General features: G+C 43.9%; 1 protein-coding gene across 1 annotated transcript in view; it reads left to right on the top strand.

Annotated features, from left to right (window-relative positions):
• Window positions 1–18,516, top strand: part of SMG6 (SMG6 nonsense mediated mRNA decay factor) — a 170,421-nt gene that overhangs the window by 2,887 nt on the left and 149,018 nt on the right. The window contains exons 2-8 of the mRNA XM_036768507.1: window positions 1,191–2,940; window positions 3,307–3,499; window positions 3,896–4,006; window positions 4,995–5,101; window positions 5,345–5,423; window positions 8,879–8,989; window positions 9,212–9,424. Of these exons, the coding sequence (XP_036624402.1) occupies window positions 1,191–2,940; window positions 3,307–3,499; window positions 3,896–4,006; window positions 4,995–5,101; window positions 5,345–5,423; window positions 8,879–8,989; window positions 9,212–9,424 (2,564 nt within the window). The remainder of the gene's footprint in view (window positions 1–1,190; window positions 2,941–3,306; window positions 3,500–3,895; window positions 4,007–4,994; window positions 5,102–5,344; window positions 5,424–8,878; window positions 8,990–9,211; window positions 9,425–18,516) is intronic.

Here is an 18,516-nt window from a genome sequence, read left to right on the forward strand (position 1 = left end):
TTTTCTTTGTTTTGTTATTGTTTGAAAGAGTAATCAGCGGTCAATAGTTGGACTAAAAGTAGAAGCTAACTTTGGAACTGACTGTTACCATTCCAGAGTTGTCAGGGTTAAGTGTTTCTAGAACCATGCTGGCTATTTCCATAGCACCTTTCTTCTGAGTGCCGTGTTAACACTTACACCTTCATGCCACGTTTTCCATAAACACGGTTAATCATTGCAGGTAGTAACATTCCCTTCTAAAGGCTAAGTGACGTGCTGGGTGGAGCCTGAGAGATAATCCCAAGAGTCATGGCTCTCCTGTGTCTGAATTAGTCCTCATTTTTTTTTTCCCTTGCCAGTTCAGTGTTTGGAGAGCATGTCACAATCCTTCTCTCATCTTCCAGGGAAAGCTCCCTTGCAGAACCTTTTCCTTCTCACATTCCATCGTCATGGCAGCAGCTGGTCTCAGCGTTCTAATGATGGGGGCCTGAGCGCTGTTTCCTTGGAATGGCTTTGCTGGCTGCTGTCAGGGAGTTGGTGAGCATGAGTGGAGTTGAAGAATGTGAGAGGAACTGCTTTCTGTTTTCTCCAACAGGAGGTGTGTGGTCGGTGCCCTCCATTTTTTCCCTCAAGGAGGGGATTACTGTAGCTATGCCATTGATCTACAGGTTTAGAGACTGTGGGATCAGGAATTGGGTCCCTAGAGGAACCTGTGGCCTTTGGATTGCTATGTGCATACCCCTTTTCTCTTCCAAAATATTTTTTAGTAAAAATCACCCATCCCACAATACTTGTGGCGTTTAACCACACCCAAGAGGCAAAAGGAGAATGGCCTGAGATGACTCGGGGTTCGAGAGCTTTTGGTTGGTTTGAAGTCCAAGAGAGCTGGGTGAGAGTTCTGCTAGTTCCAGAGTACAGGCTTTTCTCTTTTTCCTGTTCTAAGCATAGGTAGCCCCAACACAGCTAGATTCTTTTTCTTGCCAGATGCTGATCTCATACGTAAACCCAAAATTTTAGCTCTTGTTTTGTTTCCATTTCAAAACACCTTCTGCTCCAGGGGCCTCTGGAGACCTTTCCTTCCCTGCTTGCCAATATGAGCATTTGGGTGTGTAATCTTGCCCTGCTTTTCTGTTACATAATCACAGTGACACACATATACACACACTCTCTTTCTCTCTCTCTCTCCCCTCCTCTTTACCCTCCCCCCACAGAAAACATGAAGGAGCTGAAGGAGCCCAGGCAGCGTAAAGATAATCGGCGCCCAGATCTGGAAATCTACAAGCCTGGTCTTTCCCGACTGAGGAACAAACCCAAAATCAAGGAGCCTTCAGGGACTGAGGAATTCAGGGATGAAGCTGCCAATGACAGAGGTACCTCTGCTTTGGAAAATGGAACCCAGGCCATTCGAGATCTCTGCAAGGGGGTGGACGGCCAACAGCAAAATGGCCCTGCAGACACAGAAAGGAAAGAACCCTTTCAGGGACAGGAGTCTTGTCCTAAAGCCTCAGGCCAGGATGATCGGTCTCTCAGAATTATTAAGAGAACAAAGAAACCTGATTTACAGATCTATCAACCTGGAAGACGCCTACAGACCATTGCAAAAGATCTAGCTGGCCGAGTAGAAGAGAAGGAGGTCCTCAGTCAGGTGGAGCAGCTCAGAGTTGAGGATGATGAGCCTGAAAAGGACCCTGGGAAAGATGGCGCCAAGGCCAAGCCCTCCAGAGATGAGACTGAGAAGAACCAGAAGGCCATCAAGGGGGACAAGGGCAAAAAGCCCGAAAGGGGGGAAGGGACAAGGAAAGTCAATGATGATACGCTCCAGGGCAAGCCCAGCTCCGCCAAGCGCTACTCGCGTTCGGACAAGCGGAGGAATCGCTATCGCACTTGTAGCACCAGCTCGGCTGGGAGCAACAACAGTGCTGAGGGGACTGGGTTCACTGATGGAGGTCGGCGCCGGCGGCAAGATCGGGCCAAAGAGAGGCCTCGTCTGAAGAAGCAGATGTCTATGTCTTCAACTGACTCCCTGGATGAAGACAGAACTGACGAGCCAGACCTCCTGGGACCCAGGAGGAGCTCTGAGAGGAGGAAGCCTTTGGACAGAAGCTGGTCTTGCCATGGGGAGGGTGAGCGGAGAAGTGAAGGGAAGGAGAACAGAGGTGGCCTTCGAGTCACTTTTGATGCAGAGATTGTGAACAAGGATGTGTCCATGGTGAGACTGAGCAAGGAAGATGTGGATAGACTGAAGGCTGACAAGGCCTCAGGCAGCATGGGCAAGGCCCCTGAAAAGCAAGAGTCCAAAACCCCAAACCAGGAACTGCGGGGTCGTGGTCGGGGCATTCTGGTCTTGCCTGCCCACACAGCACTCTCGGTCAATACAACAGGATCTCCGGAATCTACACTTTCGGGATCAAAGCTTCTCTTTGGAGCTGGTGGGAAGGGATCTCGGAATCGGGGCCGGGGAGGCACTTCCCGGCGGCTATGGGACCCAAACAATCCCGACCAGAAACCTGCTCTGAAGAGCCAGACCCCTCAGCTTCACTTTCTGGATACTGATGATGAAGTCAGCCCCACTTCTTGGGGTGACTCACGCCAAGCCCAATCATCTTACTATAAGTTTCAAAATTCTGACAACCCTTACTATTATCCCCGGGCACCAGGCCCTGGACCTCAGTATCCCTACACAGGCTATGGCCCACTGCAGTATCCCCTGGGCCCTACAAATGGGGTGTATCCAGGGGCTTACTACTCTGGCTACCCTGCTCCATCTGGACAGTATGTGTGTGGCCCTCTTCCTGCCAGCTCCTTGAGTCCAGAAGAGATGGAGCAGCAGGTGAGGGACCTTCAGCAGCAGGAGCTTCATCGGCTTCTTCGAGTAGCTGACAACCAGGAACTGCAGCTCAGTAACCTGCTCTCCAGGGACCGGATCAGCCCTGAGGGCTTGGAGAAGATGGCCCAGCTCAGGTAGGTGGAGAGGAGGGCTGCAGGTGGACAGGAGCACACCCTGCTGGGATAGGGAGAGTCCTAAGCAGAAAACATGTACAGTCTGAAAAAGATAGATGGCCATGTCCCCAGTCCCTCCTGCCCCTCTACAAGAAAACCAAAACGTGCCTTTGAGTGAGTGTGGCCTCCTGAAGTGGAGAAGGGAAGGGGATCTTGTGTCAGCCGCCAAGCCTGCTGAAAAGCCCCTAAATCCACTGACTTGCCTTGCTGGGTGCTGAGGTCCCAGGATGGGAGTGGGCTACAGAGGGAGCTTCCTAATTAGCAGAAAGGCTGAGCCACCTGTCAGTGGCTGCTTTTGATCTCACCATCTGATGTGTCCCATTTTAGAGGAGAGCTGGTGCAGCTTTACGAGCGCTGCCTCCTGCTGGACATCGAGTTCTCCGATCACCAGAACGTGGACCAGATCCTGTGGAAGAGTGCTTTCTACCAGGTCATCGAGAAGTTCAGGCAGCTGCTTAAGGATCCACATGCTGAGAACCCAGAGCAGATTCGGAACAGGCTGCTGGAGCTCCTGGATGAGGTGAGCCCTCTGCTTCAAGGGGGCAGCCTGCAGGAGCACACAAGTGGGGCTCTTTCCCGAGGCTTGGACGGGACTGATCTTGCACCGTTGTTGTTTGTTGTTGAGGTTCTGCTTGAGGCACATTCACTGTGCGTGTCGAGCATGAAAGATTGCTTTGTAACTGGGCCTGGCTAGGGATCTGCTCGTTTCCTAATTCTTTACTGCATCTTTTTCATAATGATGAAGCTTACAGTGGGTGGTAGTCTTGGTCTTCCAGCCGACACTCTAGGAATACTGCAGAGTCACAGAATTTGCATCTCTTGTCTTAGTTCCTCTCTTTGGTCTTTGGTGGGAAATGTGGAGCTTAAGGTGTTTTCCTATCCAGTCACAGTTTCTTCACACCTCTTCTGTCCTCAGGGCACTGGCTTCTTTGATAGTCTGCTTCAGAAACTGCAGGTTACATACCAGTTTAAGCTAGAGGACTACATGGATGGTCTGGCCATTCGAAGCAAACCATTAAGGAAAATGGTAAGACGATTCTCCTCCACGGGTGAATGCTTTCGTTCTCTCATGCAGACTCTGGACAGTTTCCATATTGCCTTCACTATTTGCCAGTTTGCCGTTTGAGAGAGTGGATGCTTCTCATGGCTCTCATTGAGCCAGAGAGGACTGGTGTGGGTATAAGGGAGGGAAAGATTATCACTGTGGTAAGGAAAGCATAAAGGAAGACAGAGTTTGAATTGTAGAGGTTATAGAAAAGTGAGGCACTGTGGGGCAGTGGGTAGGGAGCTGGTCTCTCAGCAGGGAAGAGCTGGGTTTAAGTCCTGCTTTAGACACAGACTGGCCTTTGTGATCCTGGGCAAGTCACTTCACTCCTGGAGGGTGCCGGTGGCATATTGGATAGAGCCCTGGGCCTGGGGTCAGGAAGAATCAGAGAAGTCACTTAACCCTTGTCTGCTTTAGGCTCCTTATCTGTGTAATGGGGGTGATAACAGCACCTACCTCGAAGGGTTGTGGCGAAGATCAAACGAGATGATATTTGTAAAGCACTCAGGATGGTGTCCGGCACGTAAGAGACGCTTAATAAGCGCCTCTTTCCTTCCTTCCTGTCCCTTGCTCCAGCCTCTCTAAGACTGTGAGTGGCAGAGTAGGTGCTGGCCTGCATTGTTAGAGGGGGGTTAACAATAAGGCCCTTGCACCTGTGAGATCACAGCTCCAGGCCCATCCCCTGTAAAAGTGGCTGGCTCTGTTAAAAAGTTTCTTTTGGGGGCCTTTGTCTAAGGGCATCCAGCCCGGTTTCCTCAAATGAGAAGACAGACCTCATTTCCTTGCTTCTTCCTCTATCCTTTTTCTCCTTTCAGGATTACTTATAAATTGGGTCTTGTTTCCATAAAAGTGGCCTCAATGCTACACAGGTTGTCCAGGGTCCTCAGGTACCTTGTGGAGAACTTTCCTTTGCTGCTACTCTGGTAATTCACATATTTTCTCCAAATGTTTGCTGACTGTTTACTTGAAGGTGAAGTATGCATTAATCAGTGCCCAGCGGTGTATGATTTGTCAAGGAGACATTTCCAGGTACCGGGAGCAAGCCAATGATACAACCAACTACGGGAAAGCGCGAAGGTACTTTTTCCTTGTTCCTCCTTGTTCTTCAGGTCTAGGCCTGGTATGAGAACTGGGCAGAAGCCTGTACTGCGTCACCCTCGGGCCATTCTACAGACTCGTGGGGAGGCTCTGCTCCCCCTTCTTTGGCCTTTAGTGCTACAGTGCAGGCTCCTGGCTTGGTTGGGTGGGGAGAGAACAGCAGCAGAGTAGTAGACAGTCCATCTTGAGCTAACGTGGGTTCTTGTCCCCTTTGCCTTCCAGCTGGTACCTGAAGGCTCAGCACATCGCTCCCAAGAATGGCCGACCTTATAATCAGTTGGCGCTGTTGGCCGTGTATACGGTAAGCTGACCTGCGTGTGAGAAAAGGGCATCCTGGCTCGTCACAGGGGGATGTTGGGAGTTAAGAGTATTAATTCTAGCTTGGGATGTCCACTGGGCTTTTACCTGGCCGCGGCAGTGCTGGCAACATCCACATCTTGTCGCCTCTTGTGTGCCTCCTCTCCTGAAACTGCCGTGGCCATCAGGTCAGAGGGAACATCTGAAAGGTTAAGGATAATAGTAAGTGAAGAAACTAGAATGGTGATTTCTTTTTTCTTTTATTATTTTCTAAAGCTTAAATACAAAATAAGAAAAAAAAACATTGGCATGTGCACATCCGAATGTAAGAGAGGATTCAAAATATACAGCAATAAACTTCCATTTCCAGAAAGCCTATGTAATAAATACTACAGCTTGTGTTCCGAGTTGTCCATCTTTTCTTTGCTTCCTTGTAAGTTTTCTTTTGTAGAATGGTCATTTTTCATCAGCTCAATGGCAGTAATGACCCTGAAATTTCCTGCCCAGCCAAAAGCAGCTTGCAGCTGTAGTAGGTAGTGTATTTCACAATTGCACCAACACAGTCCAGTCTGAGTTCTGAATTTCTTTTCTCTTCCTCTGTTTATCCATACTGATCCACACTTCTCTCTCTGCCTGTCTGTGGCTGCATTTCTTTCTTGCCCACCTTCCTCTTTTTGTTTCTCCCTCTTTTTATTTGTGAGTATGACCTTTTCTGTCTCTCTCAAAAAGAAATCCAACATTCTGGAATAAATGTGTCTTGCTTTCATCTAACCATGGGTTATTACTGAACCAGTTGGATTTCCTTTATTTTATTTTACCTCATGTCATTCATTTTCTTTCCTAATCCGATATTTTTGAGAACATATTATGTTATGTGTCTGACGTTACTGTAGGCATTATAGGTCCTGTGGGGGATACAAAGTAGCCCTGGGTGGCGCTCACTCCCCCCTCCCCCCCCTTTTGTTCTGTATGGCCTATCTTGGTGATTGCATTGGCTCCTGTGGTTTCAATCGTGGATGATTCCAAGATCTCTGATCCAATCCCAAGTCTCTTTCCAGAGCTACAGTTGAGTATCACTATCTGCCTCCTGGACATCTTGTTCTGTAGGCATCTGAAACTCAGCATGTCCCAAAACAGAGCTCAGTGTCTTTGCCTCAAAACTCTCCCCTTCTGATAGGGCCACACCATCCTCCCAGTCCCTGATGACACACCTGCCTGTCACCTTCAGCACCTCACTTTCACTCACTTCACATGTTCACTCAGTTGCCAAATCTTGTTTTCACTTTCCCACCATCTCCTGTGACAGCCCCTTCTTTCCATTCACGGAGCCACAGCCTAGTTCAGGGCCTCGTCGCTTCATGCCTGGACTACTGCAATAACCTTCTCACTGATCTTCCTGCCTCAGTTCTGTCCCTACTCCAATTTATCATATACTCAGCTGCCAAGATGATTTTTTTTTTTGCTTTTTGTAAGTTATTTTCTTTTATTTTTCTCTCCTCTCATCTCCTCCCCCAAAACAAAAAAGAAACTAAAACTCTTCTTACAAACATTCAGAGCTAAACAAAACAAACATTGGCCAGGTCCAAAAATGTGAATCCATCATCTCTCTGTCAGGAGGTGGGTGCCAGGGTTTGTCACCAGGCCTTTGGTCAGTTGGTCATGAGTTGATCAGAGTTCTTAAAAGTCTTTAAAAGTTGTTTTCTCTTCATATCGTTCTTATTATTGTGTACATTTTTTGGCTGGTTCTTGTTACTTTTCTCTGCTTCAGTTCATACAAGTCTTCTCAGATTTCTCTGAAACTCTCACCTTCATCATTTCTTATGGCACATTGGTATTCCATCACATTTGTATATCATAATTTGTTCAGACACTCCCCAATCGGTGGACACCCCCTCAGTTTTCCGGTTCTTTGCCACCACAGAAAGAGCTGCTATAACTATTTTGTAAGTACGGACCTTTTTCCTCTTTCTCTTGTCACTTTGGAGTGAACCTAATAAAGTCTGTTCAGTTGAGTGACTTTTAGGGCGGAGATCCAAATCACTTTCTAGAATGGTGATGTCCTGCCTGCAGAGCATTGTTGTGCCTTTCCTCCCAGAACCACCAGCTGATCATTTTTCTTTTTCGTCTTCTTGGCCAGTCTGATGAGGGTGGAATGTCGGAGTTCTTTTCATTTGCTTTTCACTCGTTTTTAGTCATTTGGAGCATTTTTTCATATTGCTGTCGGTAGCTTGGGTCTCTGCCTGTTTGACATTTATCAATTGAACAAGAGCTCTTCTTTTTATACATGTGTCCAGTTCTTTGTGTAGTTTGTAGATGAGTCTTTCATCAGAGAAATGTACCGCAAATACGTTTTCTCATTTAACTGTTTCCCTAATAATTTTAGCTACAATAGTTTTGTTTGTGTAAAAATGTTTTAGTTTTATGTAATCAAAATTGTCCCTTTTATCTTCTCCAATCCTCTCTGTCCCTTGCTTGGCCATGCTGATGTAGTTTTTTAAAAAACTTAACTCTGGTCATGTCATCCCTCTGCCCACCAAGTCCCAGGGGCTACCTGTTGTATCCAGGAGTGAATAGAAACTCCTCTTTCTACCTTCCTAACTCGGCCCCTTCCTCTCTTTTGGCTTCTTAGACGTTATTCCCTGTACACATTCTCCTGGCCGGCTACACTCCATCTCCCCTCTCTGTGCCGTTGCACTGGCTGTCTCTCATGTCTGGGACACCTGGCCCCTCATCTCCACCTCTTCAGCACTTAGGTCAGGTCCCAGCCTCCCAGGCCCCCTGCTACTAGTGCCTTCCCCTCTCAGATTACCTTCTGTGTACTCTGTGAATATCTTCTGTGTCCCTAGTCCCTCCCTAGAATGTATGCTCCTTGAGGACAGGGATTGTTTATGCTTTTCTCTGTACCTCCAGCACTTAGCACAGTGCCTGGCACATAATAAACATTTAATAAATGTTTTTTGACCAAGAGAAATAGAAATATACAGTCCCTGCCCTCAATCAATGTACAATCTAGTTGATAATATAAAACCTATATACATATTGAAATTACTTAACTAACAATATGACACATTGCTCTAAGTGTGAAAATGAGTCGTAGGGACCACAGAGTGTTGTGGTTTTAGAGGGGGTAGAAATCAACGTGGGCTGGAGACTTCATGGAAGAATTTCGACAAGTTGAGGTTTGCAGAATGGATGAGGGGGTGGCAGTCTACATGGCTGCCAAAGCCAGGACGTGGGAATGGGTGGGGCTTCTTCAGAAGACCAAGAAAAGGCCAGGCTACCTCTCCACTTCCTTTTCTCCCGTAGTTCTTGTGGAATTGTGAATGTGCCCATTTTTGTGTTAGCATAGTCTGATTTTTCCTTTTGAGCATTTTAGGAAAGCTGACTGGAATCTCTGTGCCACATTGCCTCAGGCGAAGCTTTGGGAGAGACCTGAGAATGTCTGCTTTGTTTTGACAGAGGAGGAAGCTTGATGCTGTGTACTATTACATGCGCAGTTTAGCTGCCAGCAACCCTATCCTTACAGCAAAGGAGAGCCTCATGAGTTTGTTTGAAGAGACCAAGCGAAAGGTGAGTGGGTATGGACACCCAAGTGGAGCCCACCGGCACTGGGCCCTGTGAAGAGAGCATTGCTTGGCTGCTGGACTTGGTCTGCCACAATAGCCGGTTCAGAGAATTAATAACTTTGAAGGGGCCAAGCCATTATGCCACTAGGGGATGCATTGCTTTTCTTACCCCTTCTCTTACCCTGGCCTTAGGGGAGTCTGAGTGTGGGTATGTGTGTGCATGCAGGCCGAGCAGATGGAGAAAAAGCAGCATGAAGAGCTGGAGCGAAGCCCTAACCGATGGAGGAAAGGCAGGAGGTCAACTTTCCGGCACATTGGTGATGACACTACCCGCCTGGAGATTTGGATCCACCCTACCCACTCTCGATCTTCCCAGGGCACTGAGTCTGGGAAAGACTCTGAGCAGGAGAATGGCCTTGGCAGCTTGAGCCCCAGCGATGTGAGTACCAGTGGCTGGCCTAGGCAGCTGAAAGGGGGCCTCGTTGATGTGTGTGTGGGCTTGTTGCATTTTCTACATGGCGTGAGGAAGTGGGAGACTTCATGGTCCTCTAACCTTCCCTGTGCTCTGGCTTCCTTTCTTACAATTGTGCCCACCTCTCACCACTTGGTGGCACTGTATGACCTTAGAAAGAGGCAGATTCACATTTTGATTTGGATGCCCTGACTGTGAGAAGAGATACTTTTGATGCTGTAGATTAGCCTGGTCTGTTGTGGATTTACATATTCCCATCCTTAATCTTGTTGCCTTAAGTTTTCTCCTCGTTATAACTGAGACTAGAGCACTTTGCAGATAGACTTCAGAAAGATAGCTCAGCTAGCTTACCTTTGGTCTGTTTTGGGGGCTGGAGATTTGACTGTCCTGGAGGTCAGAAGAAATGTCAATCATAAGGGTGAATCTATCACTTCCAGGAAATAGTTGTCAAAACAGAAGTGTCCTTTATTATGGCTCAGCCTCTTGATGGGACTTTTTCTTTTTTGGTTTGGAAACTTCACTTCAGTTTTGTATTGCTTTTCCAGTTTCCTTTTTGGTCTTCAGTAGCTAGTTCTCTGTATGATTTTGAAAATAATCATCACTGCTAGGTGAACCTTTAAACTTGATATGTGCCCATGGAGTTGATTCGACTACTTTGGTATGTGCTTTGGTATATTTGCCACTGTTCCTTCTTGTTCAGCTTGGTGGCCACTATAAACTTTTCGTTGGCAGCCTGTTTGAATATATTTCAGTGGTTCTGCGAATTCACTGATATGACTAACGTTTGTCAGTGCACATCATAGTGTGACACCTCATCATGCGTGATCCTAGTCCAGGTTCATCATAAATTCTCTAAAGAAGATCTGCCAGTCTGCCATTGGCTGCTGCTTTCTCATACACTTTACCTTTTGTGAATGTGAGCACCCCATTTGGGCCTGTGTCCATCTGTGCTGTGCTTTTGCTCTAGGACTGGCCCACCCCATTTCCTAGTGTACATTTCTTGGATTCTTTTACTTAGTCCACTCCTAGGTGCATCTCTTGTGTGTGCTTTAGGTCACTCACAGTTTTAATTTTTTGAAGATTATGGTTTTCCATGATTTCAAATTGTACAACACCCCTGGGATACTATTATGCTTTGAAGACTGGGCTTTTTGAATTAGGGAGTCACATGGAATTGTTGAAAGCATGACCCAGCCTCTCAAATGCAGTAGAACCCACTGACTTCTCCATCTTCAGTCAGCCTGTACAGCTGTCTGTACAGCACTTGTCCAGGTTCTGTGTAGCAATGAGCTTACTGGGTTGGGATGAGATGGGAGTGAGCACTCTACAATAGCGGCTCCTCCACTGGGCAATGTGCATTTTTCATCCATTTGGTTTTTTTCTAGTGTGGATTGTTTTCTCTTTGAGATATATTGGGGTCTGGCTATTCCCTCTTGAGTGGCTTTGAAGCATGTTAAGGAGACTGGGAAAGTTTGGAGCTTGGTGCAGTCAGTACAGTGTCATATGCATACAGAAGCATCTGGTGCAAGACTGTCATTTATAGGGAATTTCTTTTTCCATTTCATCTTGCCATAGGACATATTCTATTACACTGGCAAAAAACCTTTGGTGGGCATATCAACGTTTTATACTTTGCTCAGCATTCATAATTAAGAATTCGTTGAACAGAGTTACCTCTGCTTTCATTAATTAAGGAACATTATATATTCTTAATATGCATAAGAGACTGTTGCAGGAGACACCCTGTAAGGCACTGTTTTGTTTTACCAAGTCAGATATTTTTGGTAATCAGTAAACAAAGCACACTCATATCTTTATACTTTTTAGTCCAGCTGTTTATGAAACCTTGCCTTTTCTCTTTTCATAGTTTCATTAAGAATATTCTCAATAAGTGTAAAGATAATTCTTAAAGATTTTTATCAAGTTGAGAGATTAGGTATATGGATTGGTGGCTGTTGTCCTCTCTATTACCCTTAAAGAAAATCATTGACATCCTCTAATCACCATTTTTTGGATAATTTCTGATGGTTATTACTATTTTTTAGTAATAATGTGATGCCTGATTCTCCCTCTACAGCTTGTTTTTGGGAAATCTTTCTGTCTCTGAGGTATCTTGGGCAGGGAGAATCAAAATAGGGTTACAGCTCAGAGAACAAACAATCAAACGTACCTCTCTCCTCTTGTCAGGGAGGTGGGGGGTCATGGATTGGTCGTTGAATCAGTTTTTTATTACAAGGGAGGGGAAGAAGGGCGTGGGGGAAGGCGTATCCGGAAATGATGGTGCCCTAATAACAAAGACATCAATAAAACAAACAAATATTTTAAGAAGCAAGAAAAGATTTGTGTTGTATCCAGCATAGAAATCCTCTCTGTGCTGGATTTAGCTGGTAGGGGTGGTGGTTGTTTGTCTTTCACTTGTGTCCAGTGCTTCATGATCCCATGGACCGTAACATGCCAGGCCCTTCTGTCCTCTACTATCTCCCCAAGTCTCTCCAAGCTCACATTCGTTGCTTCCATAACACTATCTATTCATTTCATCCTCTGACGTCCACTCATCTTCTTGCTTCAGTCTCTCCCAGTATCAGGATTTCTTCTAATGAGTTCCATCTTCTCATTATGTGGCCAAAGTATTTAAGCTTGAACTTCAGTATTTGACCTTCCAGTGAAGACTCTGAATTAATTTCTTTGACTATTGACTGATTTGACCTCTTAGCTGTCCAAGGGACTCTCAAAAATCTTCTCCAGTACCACAGTTTGAAAGCATTGATTCTGTGGTGCCCAGCTTTCCTTATAATCCAACTCTCACAGCCATACATTGCTACTGGAAAAACCATAGTTTTGACTATATGGACCTTTGTTGGCAAGGGGGATGTCTCTGCCTTTTAGTATGCTGTCCAGATTTGCCATAGCTTTCCTTCTAAGAAGCAAGCATCTTCTAATTTCATGGTTGCAGTTACTGTCTGCAGTGATCTTTGAGCCCAAGAATATAAAATCTGACACTGCTTCCGTTTCTTCGCCCTCTATTTGCCAGGAAGTGTTGGGATCAGTTGCCAAAATCTTCTATCATTTTTGAGATTATACAGTGCTTTTCTCACCCTTTTCTTGATTATGAGGGCTACTCCATTTTTTTTTAAGGGATTCTTGGCCACAGTGCTATCTGTATAGTAATCACCTGAATTAAATTGACCCATTCCCGTCTATTTGAGTTCACTGACACCTAAGATGTTGATGTGTATCTTTCCATCTCCTGTTTGACCACATCCAGCTTGGTTCACAGATCTTTCATCCCAGGTTCTTATGCAATATTCAGCTTTTATAGCATCAGACTTGACTTTCATCACCAGATGTATCTGCGGCTGAGCTTCTTTTTCTGGCTTTGGACCAGCCACTTCATTAGTACTGGAGGTACCTATAGTCATCCTCCACTCTTCCTCAGTAGCATATTGGGCACTTTCTGACCCGAGGGCCCATCTCTTATCATTTTAGTACTGTCCTTGAGGTTTCTTGGCAGAGTTTCTGGTGTGGTTTGCTATTTCCTTCTCCAGTGGATCACCTTTTGTCAGAACTCTCCACTATGACCTCTCCATCTTGGGTAACCCTGTACAACATAACTCACAGTTTCTTTGAGCTATGCAAGTCCCTCTGCCACAACAAAGCAGTGATCCAGGAGGGGTTAGTTTAGCTATTTTTATATATTTTTAAAAATGTATTTTATACATGAAAAAAGTATGAATAGTTTTCTGTATTTTTTTTAGTTTAGCTACTTTATAGCATACTGGTTTGGTCTAGCTACTTTTTCTGACTCCCTTTTAGGCTCATAGATTGAGTGCAAGAAGCACCTCATCCAGCCCACTTCTTGATTTTACAGGTGAGGAAACTAAAGAGTCTAAGTGAGAGCTAGAGAGCTGGGACTGGAGCTTGGACCCTCTGCCTTCAGGTCCAGCCTGCTTTCTTTTACTGTATTACACTGTCTCTTATCTTCTTCAGTGCCACTTCTACTTTACTGTGCAGCACATTGAGTATGGAGGTGTTTAGATTTCCAGTGCAGCGATCCCATTGTCAGTCATCGTGAAACTAGATCTCCTCAGTATCATCTCTTCTCCTTCCCTTAGTTGTATCTTGGGATTGGTCCGGCTTGAGTGTCACGTCAAACTTTCTGCACATTCGTTTTCTCCTTCACCGTCCTCCTTTATTTTATGATGTGATTTTGTTAGTCTTTTGCATATATTTTACCATGGTACTTTACACTTGAATTTTTAACCCTATGACAGGTGTTGCTTGTGACTGCCCGTCATATTTCTCCACTTGACAAAGAAATCCACATTTGCCTGCTAAGGCAATTTTGAAGCTCTCTTGATCACCTCCTTGTGGTAATTGCTATGCATTGGTTAATCTTTTATAGGAAATGGTAATAATCAAGTTCAGTTACTTAACATTTTTCTATCTCCCATTTTTGGCACCATTTGCTTTTTAAAATAACTGTACTTGGAAGTATTATAATGGTGTGTCTTATCTGTTTTTTATCTTTATCCTTTCTTCTAACTTGATGTTGATTTTAACCTTTGCCTTTACTAGTCAGTTATCTAGAACAGCTCATTTAGACACTGTTCCCCATCAGTAACTAGTCATTGGCTGTTAAGATCCAGTTAATCTTTTTGTGGTGGTGTTTATTGCTTGTCATGCCTGGCAGTCCTGCTTTTATCTTTGAAGACGATAGTCAAGATAAATCATAACAGATCTGAAGCATCTGAGTATATACAAGACTTTGTTCTCTTTTCTACTTTAAACCTGAATCTTATTTTCCAACATTTGTTTTTTCCATTTTCCCCTGTGTCTGCTTTTGCATTGAGTATCAAGGTATACATTGACTTGGTTTGGAAAATCTATCAACATTGTAGAATGTCCATATTTATCTTCTGCAACAGATGTTAGTAGGATCATAAGCTCATAGCTCAAGAGTTGAAAGGGGCCTTAGAAATCATCCAGTCTAATGCCAGTATTTTACAGAGCAATCAGTAAATAAGCATTGTGAAGCTCTTACTGTGTGCCAGGAAACTTGAGACCCAGCAGAGTTAAATGACTTCATGCTGGTGCCTTCCACTTGTTGACTATTTCCTCTTTATCCCATATAAATTTTGTTTGTACATAGTTGTTGGCATATTTTTCTCCCTAGGGACTCTTTTGCCTTCTTTGAATTCATAGTGCTTGGCACAGTGCCTTGCATATAGTAGATCCTTAATAAATGCTTATTTACTAACTGACTGACTTGCTCAACGTCATGCAGGTAGAAAGCTGCAAAGTTGGGATTACAACTTGGATCCAGTGACTTCAAATGTAGCAGGAGTCTTTCTGTTACCCCACACTGTCTCGTGGGTACAAATTGTAGTTATCTTGGAACACATGATAAAACCATGTCTACTAAAGAAGGAAATAAGCCATAATTTCATTTAGTTTTAATTTCCTTGTATCTCCTAGTTTTGTGTATTTTTTTTACTTTTAGGAATTTGTTATTGCCTTTTGTTTTTACATTCCAGTCATTAGAGGAAAAAAGGAAACCCTTCTATGGTTAAACCTCTTCCTTTTTACCAAAGAAATAGCTGAGCCAAATCCAGTTGCTACAGCAGTCATTCCCAAAAACTTTCTATGCTTATAGTCACCCATGTCTTCATAGGGAGGAGGAAAATGTGGTTCATTTTCTTTTTTATATGACCAAGAGTGTTATTTACAATCAACCAAAATGTGGTTGCCTTTTAGGTTTTGTTTGCTTGTTTGTTTACTGAAGTCATTTTGTATATTTTTCTCCTGATTTTTCTTTCTTTGCTCTGCAGTAGGTCATATAAGTCATCCCTTGCTTCTCTGAATTTCTCCCTTTCTTATTGTTTTTTGCATTGCAGTTAGTATTCATTTCTATTCTAAGATCATGCTTTGTTTAGCCATTCTGTCACTGATGGCTGGCCACTTTGCTTTCAGTTGGTTACTGCTACCCAGCGTACTGATATGTATGGTTTGGTAGGTACACAACTTTTCTTTCTGAATTTAATAGATTTAGGAGACACATCTTATAATATCAAGCTTGCTGGGACAAGAGGTATGAAAAGTTTAGTCATTTTTTTGCACCTTATTTACTTTCTGTAATGGTTGGACCACTTTGTAGTTCCACTAATAGTATGTTAGATTCCTTTCCTTCCTATAACCTCACCAACTGTTTCTGTCTTTTAATGTCTTTGCCTATCTAATGGATCTTAGAATATTATCAACTAGTTTCATTTTGTAGCAAAGAATTTCAGTGTTGATATGCTTTAGGCCTTGTAGTAATATGTCACCTGTTTGGTCATTGGAAAAACGTTTCACATTTGGAGTACCAACAGTCAAATTAATGTTCCTAGATTAAAAATTATATGATTCCTTGAAGGCTCTGTTCCCCCTTGTTTAAAAAAACCATTTATTTAAAAAATTTAGCATTCATTTTTTAAAATTTTGAATTCCCAATTCTCTCCCTCCCCCCATCTGCCACCCACCCATTGAGAAGGCAGACAACATGATACCAGTTACATATGTGAAATCACGCAGAATATATTTTCAGTTAGCCATGTTACAAAAAACAACAACCAGAATAATAAAGACAGTGAAATTAAGTTTAGGTCTGTACTCAGAAATCATCCATTCTGTCTCTAGAGGTAGATAGCATTTTTCATCATACATTCTTTAGAACTGTCTTGGATCACTGTATTGCTCAGAGTACTTAAAGTCTTTTAATATTGCTCTTACTGTGTAGTGTTCTCCTGTTTCCTCTTACTTCAGTTTGCATCAGTTCATGTTTAATCAAGTCTTTATAGGTTTTCTGAAACCATCTCACTGGTCATTGCTTATAGCCGAATAGTATTTCATCACAATCAGCCCTTCCCCAGTTGATGGGCCTCCTCTCAGTTTCCAATTCTTTGCCACCGCAAAAGAGCTGCTATCAGTATTTTTGTACTCGTGGGTCCCTTTCCCTTTTTTTGATCCTTTGGGATACAGACCTAGCAGTGCTATTGCTGGTTTAAAGAGTAGGCACAGCTTTATTTTGCTCCCTTTTTTACTGGCTTACCATTGTCACTGCAGAAGCAGAAAGGCACCGCCTAGCATGGAAGGCCGTTTTATATTTATATAGTTTTTGTTTTGTTGGTTGCTGTGGCCAAAATTTGGATCACCTAGTGGCCGGTCTACTGGGGAAGAGCCTCTCCATATTTAGCTAGATCAGTCCTCAGATAGGCTATCTGGTTTTTTTTGGGGGGGGGGGGCGTGTCTCTATTTGAAGCCTTTCCACATGAGAGAATCTTGTTCTACTAACAGCTTGTTCTCTGCTGACAACTCTTAGATTTATTTGAATGAGCAGATAAATTGTCTTATTACACTAGATCCACTGCCAGTATGGCCTGTCTGTCTCTGATAGTGACACTCAAGCACATACAGCTTACTTAGCAATCTGAGAGGCCATTTGCCCTCAACCATGATAGTCGATCTTAAGTTTCTACCCGTTTATTTAAACTTCTTTTGAAGCTGTTGCTCTTTTTAGCTTGTACTATGTCTCAGCGTATCGAGTTCTACAAATTTGACACCCTCAGTGTGAAGACCGTATTTGTTTTAATGCCATCTTCCAAAGTGTGCTCCCTAATATGGACATGTCCATAGCAATCACCTATTTATGACATAGAGACTGTCTATCTCCTTTCAGTCTTTATCTTGCCAGAGAGGTTGTGTCTTTCTAGATACAGTTATCCTAATTCCCTTGATGGGAAGATGAGTAGCAAAGGCACAGACAAGTTGGGAAAATCAGGAAAACTGCTTCAGGTGTTATCAGTCATGATTAGTAAAATAATTAATTTGTTTGCCTTGTAGAGTCTTGAATTTTAGTTTAGAGAGAGGTTTGTGCATTTCTGCCAGCCTGGGAGGGGATTGGCAGCCTCCAAGTGTCCTGAGCCCTCAAAAACTCCTCAGGTTTTCATCAAAACTTTTTTTTCATAGAGTGGGCAGCTCCAAGCAAGTGGCACCATAATACCTCCATACAATTTTCTCAGTCCAGATGCTCTTGGCTGCTTCAAGCCCTCTTCCAGATTCAGTAGAGGTAGTGCAAGGGACGAGTCCTTGTGAGGAAGACAGAATTGACATATGGATTGCCACTTGGAGCCAGTTGATCACTAAACTAGCTTCAGAGGTCACGTTGACATGAAAGTGTTGCCTGGTTCCAAAATGATGTGGATTTCTTTACTAACCTGTTTCTCAGATGACATTTTACACATATATTTCATTTGCTGGGAGATGAATGAGTCAGAAAAGAGGGTACAAGCTGTTCTTCGATGCCTAGCTGCTAGTTATTAGCTAACACTCTTATACCGACACACTCTTGTTTTTGAGTTATTCCTAGCATGTCCCCCTGAATCTGGGATGGCTTTTTATTTCTACATACTTTGTATGTAACACTGTGACTAGGAGATGTGCTTTTCTAACCCTGGGATAACATTGTATCCCTGGCTATCATTTGTGTTATTGGGTGTACCTTTTCTCCTTGTTCTGATTCACTGGTCCCTGAAGGAGAGTTAGAAATACCCCTTGTTCCCCATTGCTGCTTCTGCCATCATAGCTAATGTTTCAGCCTCCATGACCTATTCCGCCACAGCTACACCCGGGGATGGTTGTATTCTTTTTTTTTTTCCTTTGGCAAGGGGGAAGGTAAGGCAATTGGGGTTAAGTGACTTGCCCAAAGTCACATAGCTAGTAAGTATGCCAAGTGTCTGAGACTGGATTTGAACTCAGGTCCTCCTGACTCCAGGGCCAGGGCTCTACTCACTGCACCACCTGGCTGCCCTGATGGTTGTATTCTTGATCTTGATTTCACCAAGAGGTATTCCTCTTTCTTGATCAGAAACTCTGAAATTCCTTTACATGACCATAGTCTCCTGTTTTCTTTTCCTTATACCTTACTTCTAAATATATTCTTTGTCTTTACCATTACTGCTAAACCTTCCACCCTCCCAATACTTTGCTAGACTGTTACTTCTGCCGTATGAAAGAATGCTCCA

This window comes from Trichosurus vulpecula, chromosome 7 (assembly GCF_011100635.1).
Source record: "Trichosurus vulpecula isolate mTriVul1 chromosome 7, mTriVul1.pri, whole genome shotgun sequence".
In the NCBI taxonomy this organism is placed as follows: Eukaryota; Metazoa; Chordata; class Mammalia; order Diprotodontia; family Phalangeridae; genus Trichosurus; species Trichosurus vulpecula.